The sequence below is a fragment of the Pristiophorus japonicus genome, chromosome 18 (genome assembly GCF_044704955.1).
Source record: "Pristiophorus japonicus isolate sPriJap1 chromosome 18, sPriJap1.hap1, whole genome shotgun sequence".
Lineage (NCBI taxonomy): Eukaryota > Metazoa > Chordata > Chondrichthyes > Pristiophoridae > Pristiophorus > Pristiophorus japonicus.
Genome location: NC_091994.1, coordinates 4,554,028 through 4,563,087, shown reverse-complemented (window position 1 = coordinate 4,563,087; position 9,060 = coordinate 4,554,028). Strand labels below are relative to the sequence as shown.

Below are 9,060 nucleotides of genomic sequence, written 5' to 3'. Positions count from 1 at the left end.
GCGCGCCCCTCCCTTTGCCAGATACAAGTATTACATTTTTATTTATAGAGGCTGCCAGAATAGGGCGAATCTGGTCGCCCAGACCCTTGCCCGCTGTCTGGACCCTGGGCCTCCTGCCCCTCACCTGTACACGGCCCCACCCTCACCTGTATACGGCCCGCCCCCTCACCTGACACACGGCCCGCCCCCTCACCTGACACACGGCCCGCCCCCTCACCTGTACATGGCCTGCCCCCTCACCTGACACACGGCCCGCCCCCTCACCTGACACACGGCCCGCCCCCTCACCTGACACACGGCCCGCCCCCTCACCTGACACACGAGCTGCTGACTGGACCCTAGGCCTCCTGCCCCTCACCTGTACACGACCCACTCCCTCACCTGTACACGACCCATCTCTCACCTGTACACAATCTGAGAGTTGGGCAAGAACTGCGTGATCCGGTTGGCATTCAAAAGCCTGAAGCTGATGACAGCCTGGGACGGATTCCCACCGAAGATCCGGATTATTCCCGCTGGGAAGGACATGGTGACGTCTCCAGTCAGCTTCACGATAACACTGCGGAAGGAAGAAAGTTTCACCAACCCCACCACAGGAACAATGGCACACGATTCCAGAGGCCTGGAAATCACATCGACACACTCCGCAACATCGCCCGCCTCCGCCCCAGCCTCAGCTCATCCGCTGCGGAAACCCTCATCCATGCCGTTTGTTGACTCCAGACTCGACAATTCCAACGCTCTCCTGACCTCCCACCTTCCACCCTCCGTAAACCTGAGCTCATCTAAAACTCGGCTGACCATATCCGAACTCACACCCAGTCCTGCTCACCCATCGCTGACCAACATTGGCTCCCGGTCTGGCAACGCCTCAATTTAAAAATTCTCATCCTTGTTTTCCAATCCCTCCATGGCCCTCGCCCCTCCCTATCTCTGTAATCTCTTCCAGCCTCAAAACTCCCCGAGATCTCTGCACTCCTCCAATTCTGGCCTCGTGCACATCCCGTGATTATAATCGCTCCACCATCGGTGGCTGTGACTTCAGCTGCCTGGGCCCCAAGCTCTGGAACTCCCTCCCTAAACCTCTCCGCCTCTCTCTCCTCCCTTAAGACGCTCCTTAAAACCGACCTTTTTGACCAAGCTTTTGGTCACCTGCCCGAATATTACCTGATGTGGCTCGGTGTTAAATTTTGTTTGTTACTCACTCCTGTGAAGCACCTTGGGATGTTTTACTACATTAAAGGCCGCTATATAAATTGTTGTGGTTTTGATACGTCAAAAAAAGTTATCCATTGAATGCCAGACACCAGGCCATGAATACAAAGCAATTTAATATAAGCAACTATACTTCCCAACAGGTGACCTGTGCCCACCTCTATATCTTTACTGGACACGTAGATGTAACTGATGTCCCCCACGGAGCCAACCCACCACCCCCCCCCGCCCAGAGAGAGCGATGGGTCTCTGCCAATCACAACATTCGCCAATACTGCTTCTCGACCGACAAAGAGTGACCTAACCCAAAAACAGCTCTAGAAAAGACGGGATACTCTTCTCCCCCACCACCCCCACCCAGGTGCACGAACCCAACCCCAATCGCCCGTTAGCTCGAGCTTGCCGTACTGAGACCCATACTTACTTTGCAAAGTCCCCGCCCCTGAAATACGCATCGATACATTCCGTGAATGCAGCCGCAACAGGCAAGGCATCGAGGCAGCCCATGGTCACCGGGCTCGGCCCTCGGGAAATACCTAAGGATGGAAAAAAAAGCCAGTGTCATCACCTTCAGGAAGAATCCCCCCAAATCAATACTACATCAATACTACAAGCCATGTAACTTCTAAACATCAAACCATTGGGACCCGTGACCGCAAAGATCGACATTCCCTCCCCATCCGCACGCTAAACCCCACTTTCGATCATGCGGTGTACATTTTCGCAGGTTTGGTTTGGGGGCTCAATGCTGAATCCACACCAGTGGATTGCACCCACTGATGACTCAACCACAGACTAATTCTTAATATGGTGACAAACAATTTCTCAAAGTGATTAACAATAAACTCTATGAAGGTCCTGGAAGGACCAAGCTAGAGGTTCAAGTAGATACAACAAGCCACAGATCATTGGCCCATCGATTGCCCCGAATCTTCGATATGGTACAAGTGGCAAAAGAAAGACTTGCATTTCTATAGCGCCAATGAAGTACTTTTGAAGTGCAGTCATTGTTGTTATGTAGGAAATGCGGCAGCCAATTTGCGCACAGCAAGCTCCCACAAACAGCAATGTGATAATGACCCAGATAATCTGTTTTAGTGATGTTGATTGAGGGATAAATATTGGCCCGAGGCCACCGGGGATAAGTCTCCTGCTCTTCTTTGAAATAGTGCCCTGGGATCTTTTACATCCACCTGAGAGGTCAGTCGGGGCCTCGGTTTAACGTCTCATCCGAAACACGGCCCCTGACAGTGCGGCGCTCCCTCAGTACTGCCCCTCCGACAGTGCGGAGCTGCCTCAGTACTGCCCCTCCGACAGTGCGGAGCTGCCCCAGTACTGCCCCTCCGACAGTGCGGAGCTGCCTCAGTACTGTCCCTCCGACAGTGCGGAGCTGCCTCAGTACTGTCCCTCCGACAGTGCGGAGCTGCCTCAGTACTGCCCCTCCGACAGTGCGGAGCTGCCTCAGTACTGTCCCTCCGACAGTGCGGAGCTGCCTCAGTACTGCCCCTCCGACAGTGCGGAGCTGCCTCAGTACTGCCCCTCCGACAGTGCGGAGCTGCCCCAGTACTGCCCCTCCGACAGTGCGGAGCTGCCTCAGTACTGTCCCTCCGACAGTGCGGAGCTGCCTCAGTACTGCCCCTCCGACAGTGCGGAGCTGCCTCAGTACTGCCCCTCCGACAGTGCGGAGCTGCCTCAGTACTGCCCCTCCGACAGTGCGGAGCTGCCTCAGTACTGCCCCTCCGACAGTGCGGAGCTGCCCCAGTACTGCCCCTCCGACAGTGCGGAGCTGCCTCAGTACTGTCCCTCCGACAGTGCGGAGCTGCCTCAGTACTGCCCCTCCGACAGTGCGGAGCTGCCTCAGTACTGCCCCTCCGACAGTGCGGAGCTGCCTCAGTACTGCCCCTCCGACAGTGCGGAGCTGCCTCAGTACTGCCCCTCCGACAGTGCGGAGCTCCCTCAGTACTGCCCCTCCGACAGTGCGGCGCTCCCTCAGTACTGCCCCTCCGACAGTGCGGCGCTCCCTCAGTACTGCCCCTCCGACAGTGCGGAGCTGCCTCAGTACTGCCCCTCCGACAGTGCGGCGCTCCCTCAGTACTGCCCCTCCGACAGTGCGGAGCTGCCTCAGTACTGCACTGGGAGTGTCAGCCTGGATTATGGGTTCAAGTCCTTTGAGTGGGACTTGAACCCATGACCACCTGACTCAGGTGAGAGTGGGCCACGGCTGACACACCACGGACTCTCTCTAACTCGATCTTCTGAGAGTAATTGACCACGTACACGCACTCGAGGCTGGAGCAGTGGCTCGGTTTCGGGACGAATGCATCGTGTCCACTTCATCCATCAGATTCAGGACGGTAGAGGGAGGAGGACTCCGAGATGTCACGGTCAACGGACTGACGGACCTGGACTGAAGGCAACAAGAAATCCATTCGTTTAAAAATATATAAATATAGATCATTACAGCTGATCACAGATTGAACTTTCTAACCAAAAGTTGAGCGATTTGTGAATAAATTCCCAGGGAAGGGCATACAGTACAAGGTGGAGAAGTACGAAGAAGCTTGCATTTATATAGCGCCTTTCATGACCTCAGGATGTCCCAAACACTTTACAGCCAATGAAGTACTTTTGAAGTGTAGTCACTGTTGTAATGTGGGAAATGCGGCAGCCAATGTGTGCACAGCAAGCTACCACACACAGCAATGTGATAATGACCAGATAATCTGTTTTTGTTATGTTGATTGAGGGATAAATATTGGCCTCAGAACACCGGGGAGAACTCCCCTGCTCTTCTTCTCATCTGACAGTGCACCTCTGACAGTGCAGCACTCCCTCAGAACGGTGCTGAGGTATCAGCTTGGATTATGGAGTGGGATTTCAATCTATGACTTTGTGACTCAGAGGCAAGAGTCAAGCTGATACTCACCAGAAATGGGTTTATTGGGTTTATTTCTGGAGGGAGGGGGTGATTGAGGGACGTGGTAAGGCAGCAGGTAAGTGGGGTTAAGATCCATGAAATCCACCCTGATGGCTTCTGCCGGTTCCTAACAATTCTTATTTGTACAGCCGAATGGTACGTTCAGACAGGATGGGGCCAGATGCAGCGGACATCGTCTTGTGATAGTGACGCAAACACATGGTGATTAGCCAATCACATGATTTGTTGCCTCAGCATCAACAGAAATATCCTTCGACCAAGAGTCAACTTGATGCAGTTAGGATTGGGCACAGTGGGGGTGAATGGGAAAGGGCTTGGTCCAATGGGATTGCATACAGTGGGAGTGAATGGGAAAGGGTTTGGTCCAATGGGATTGGGCACAGTGGGAGTGAATGGGAAAGGGTTTGGTCCAATGGGATTGCATAAAGTGGGGGTGAATGGGAAGGGGTTTGGTCCAATGGGATTGCACACACTGGGAGTGAATGGGAAGGAGTTTGGTCCAATGGGATTGCCCACACGGGGGGTGAATGGGAAGGGGTTTGGTCCAATGGGATTGCACACAGTGGGGGTAAATGGGAAGGGGTTTGGTCCAATGGGATTGCACACAGTGGGGGTAAATGGGAAAGGGTTTGGTCCAATGGGATTGCACACACGGGGGGGGGGGGGGGGGAATGGGAAGGGGTTTGCTCCAATGGGATTCAATACTTCGATCAGCTGTTTGCCAAGTGGAAGCGAGTAAATGGCGGAGCTGATACGTACGGTGTCTGTGCCGTCGGGCTGAAGGGGGAAAAGTTTCTTTTTCGAGTGGTGGCGAGGCGGAGCCACGAGAGCAGTTTCTCCGACCGAGGCGTCGGCTCGAACACTTCGAGACCCTGCGGACACAACCAGACACATCAACTCAACAGGAAACATCGACAACAATATATTGGGAGTGTTTGATGGGACAGTGTAGAGGGAGCTTTACTCTGTATCTAACCCCGTGCTGTACCTGCCCTGGGAGTGTTTGATGGGACAGTGTAGAGGGAGCTTTACTCTGTATCTAACCCCGTGCTGTACCTGCCCTGGGAGTGTTTGATGGGACAGTGTAGAGGGAGCTTTACTCTGTATCTAACCCCGTGCTGTACCTGTCCTGGGAGTGTTTGATGGGACAGTGTAGAGGGAGCTTTACTCTGTATCTAACCCCCCTGTACCTGCCCTGGGAGTGTTTGATGGGACAGTGTAGAGGGAGCTTTACTCTGTATCTAACCCCCTGTACCTGCCCTGGGAGCCAGAAATCAAAAGTGTTCCATTCTTGATGAGTAAACCTCGCCCCCTCCATCCCCCTCAGACAGGGTCACTCTCGACAGACAGAGAGTGACAAACTCACTGATGTCCCTTTTGGGAAGGAAACCTGCCGTCCTTACCCAGCCTGGGCCTATATGTGACTCCAGTCCCACACCCGCTATCAGTGGCGCCTCACCACAACCTTCTCCAGGGCAGTTAGGGGACAGGCCATAAATGCCGGCCTTGCCAGTGACGCCCACAGCCCGAGAATTATATTTTTCAAAGCCCGGGATGAATGTGACCGAAGTGAAGGGGCAACGTCCAACCTACCGTGCCACCCAGGCAAGTGGCACCGATGCGATTTAAGATCTGCCACCCCCCCTCCCCGCACTCCCCCCGCCACAAAGTTCCGCTGTCAGACTAAAGTATATGGACAAGATGGGGAAAGGTTAAATTTGTAATCATGGAATCACTGAAATTTACTGCACGGAAGGAGGCCATTCGGCTCATCGTCTGCGCCAGCCGACAGAGAGCTATCCGACCTAATCCCACTTTCCAGCTCTTGGCCCATAATCTGGGCTGAATTAGCTGGTGTTGGGGTGGGCACAACAATGGTCAGACTAGCCTGGAGATTCCTGCTCCCGATTCTTGGCCGGGAACCCTCTGATGGAAGGCGAGTGTCAATAGGCATTGGATGTGGCCAAGGCTGGTGGGCTTGGTGCTGCCCCCCAAAGTCAAACAGCCTCATTGCTGAGGCTCACACATAGAGAGCCAATCTTGGTGGGGTTGGGAGGGGGGGGGGGTTGAGATGGTGGGGTGGGGGGGGGAGGGAGAGAGAGAATAGATGGTGTTGGTGGGGCGGGGGGATAGATGGTGGGGGGGGGGGGATAGATGGTGGGGGAGGGGATAGATGGTGGGGGAGGGGATAGATGGTGGGGGAGGGGATAGATGGTGGGGGAGGGGATAGATGGTGGGGGAGGGGATAGATGGTGGGGGAGGGGATAGATGGTGGGGGAGGGGATAGATGGTGGGGGAGGGGATAGATGGTGGGGGGGGGGGAGATAGATGGTGGGGGGGGGGGAGATAGATGGTGGGGGGGGGGGAGATAGATGGTGGGGGGGGGGGGGAGATAGATGGTGGGGGGGGGAGATAGATGGGGGGGGGGGGAGATAGATGGGGGGGGGGAGATAGATGGGGGGGGGAGATAGATGGGGGGGGAGATAGATGGGGGGGGGAGATAGATGGGGGGGGGGAGATAGATGGGGGGGGGGGGAGATAGATGGGGGGGGGGGGGAGATAGATGGGGGGGGGGGGAGATAGATGGGGGGGGGGGAGATAGATGGGGGGGGGGGGAGATAGATGGGGGGGGGGGAGATAGATGGGGGGGGGGGGGGATAGATGGGGGGGGGGGGAGATAGATGGGGGGGGGGAGATAGATGGGGGCGGGGGGAGATAGATGGTGGGGGGGGAGATAGATGGTGGCGGGGGGAGATGGGATAGATGGTGGCGGGGGGAGATAGATGGTGGCGGGGGGAGTAGATGGTGGCGGGGGGAGGAGATGGTGGGGGGGGGAGATAGATGGGGGGGGGGAGATAGATGGGGGGGGGGAGATAGATGGTGGGGGGGGGAGATAGATGGTGGGGGGAGATAGATGGGGGGGGGAGGGGATAGATGGTGGGGGAGGGGATAGATGTGGGGGGGGGATAGATGGTGGGGGGGGATAGATGGTGGGGGGGGGGATAGATGGTGGGGGGGGGGATAGATGGTGGGGGGGGGATAGATGGTGGGGGGGGGGGATAGATGGTGGGGGAGGGGATAGATGGTGGGGGAGGGGATAGATGGTGGGGGAGGGGATAGATGGGGGGGAGGGGATAGATGGTGGGGGAGGGGTAGATGGTGGGGGAGGGGATAGATGGTGGGGAGGGGATAGATGGTGGGGGAGGGGATAGATGGTGGGGGAGGGGATAGATGGTGGGGGAGGGGATAGATGGTGGGGGAGGGGATAGATGGTGGGGGAGGGGATAGATGGTGGGGGAGGGGATAGATGGTGGGGGAGGGGATAGATGGTGGGGGAGGGGATAGATGGTGGGGGGAGGGGGATAGATGGTGGGGGAGGGGATAGATGGTGGGGGAGGGGATAGATGGTGGGGGAGGGGGATAGATGGTGGGGAGGGGATAGATGGTGGGGAGGGGATAGATGGTGGGGGAGGGATAGATGGTGGGGGAGGGGATAGATGGTGGGGGAGGGGATAGATGGTGGGGGAGGGGATAGATGGTGGGGGAGGGGATAGATGGTGGGGGAGGGGATAGATGGTGGGGGAGGGGATAGATGGTGGGGGAGGGGATAGATGGTGGGGGAGGGGATAGATGGTGGGGGAGGGGATAGATGGTGGGGGAGGGGGATAGATGGTGGGGGAGGGGATAGATGGTGGGGGAGGGGATAGATGGTGGGGGAGGGGATAGATGGTGGGGGAGGGGATAGATGGTGGGGGAGGGGATAGATGGTGGGGGAGGGGATAGATGGTGGGGAGGGGATAGATGGTGGGGGAGGGGATAGATGGTGGGGAGGGGATAGATGGTGGGGGAGGGGATAGATGGTGGGGGAGGGGATAGATGGTGGGGGAGGGGATAGATGGTGGGGGAGGGGATAGATGGTGGGGGAGGGGATAGATGGTGGGGAGGGGATAGATGGTGGGGGAGGGGATAGATGGTGGGGGAGGGGATAGATGGTGGGGGAGGGGATAGATGGTGGGGGCGAGGGCAGGGGGATAGATGGTGGGGGAGGGGATAGATGGTGGGGGAGGGGATAGATGGTGGGGGAGGGGATAGATGGTGGGGGAGGGGATAGATGGTGGGGGAGGGATAGATGGTGGGGAGGGGATAGATGGTGGGGGAGGGGATAGATGGTGGGGGAGGGGATAGATGGTGGGGGAGGGGATAGATGGTGGGGGAGGGGATAGATGGTGGGGGAGGGGATAGATGGTGGGGGAGGGATAGATGGTGGGGGAGGGGATAGATGGTGGGGGAGGGGATAGATGGTGGGGAGGGGATAGATGGTGGGGAGGGGATAGATGGTGGGGGAGGGGATAGATGGTGGGGGAGGGGATAGATGGTGGGGGAGGGGATAGATGGTGGGGGAGGGGATAGATGGTGGGGGAGGGGATAGATGGTGGGGGAGGGGATAGATGGTGGGGGAGGGGATAGATGGTGGGGGAGGGGATAGATGGTGGGGGAGGGGATAGATGGTGGGGGAGGGGATAGATGGTGGGGGAGGGGATAGGGTGGGGGAGGGGATAGATGGTGGGGGAGGGGATAGATGGTGGGGGAGGGATAGATGGTGGGGGAGGGGATAGATGGTGGGGGAGGGGATAGATGGTGGGGGAGGGGATAGATGGTGGGGGAGGGGATAGATGGTGGGGGAGGGGATAGATGGTGGGGGAGGGGATAGATGGTGGGGGAGGGGATAGATGGGGGGAGGGGATAGATGGTGGGGGAGGGGATAGATGGTGGGGGAGGGGATAGATGGTGGGGGAGGGGATAGATGGTGGGGAGGGGATAGATGGTGGGGGAGGGGATAGATGGTGGGGGAGGGGATAGATGGTGGGGGAGGGGATAGATGTAGGGGGGAGGGGATAGATGGTGGG

General features: G+C 57.4%; 1 protein-coding gene across 1 annotated transcript in view; it reads right to left on the bottom strand.

Moving 5' to 3' along the window:
* Positions 1-452: 452 nt before the first annotated feature.
* The window catches only part of LOC139228512 (F-BAR domain only protein 1-like), a 42,172-nt gene continuing 33,564 nt past the window's right edge, over positions 453-9,060 (bottom strand). The window contains 5 exon segments of the mRNA XM_070859580.1: positions 453-518; positions 520-559; positions 1,640-1,751; positions 3,493-3,622; positions 4,913-5,025. Coding sequence (XP_070715681.1) covers positions 453-518; positions 520-559; positions 1,640-1,751; positions 3,493-3,622; positions 4,913-5,025 — 461 coding nt within the window.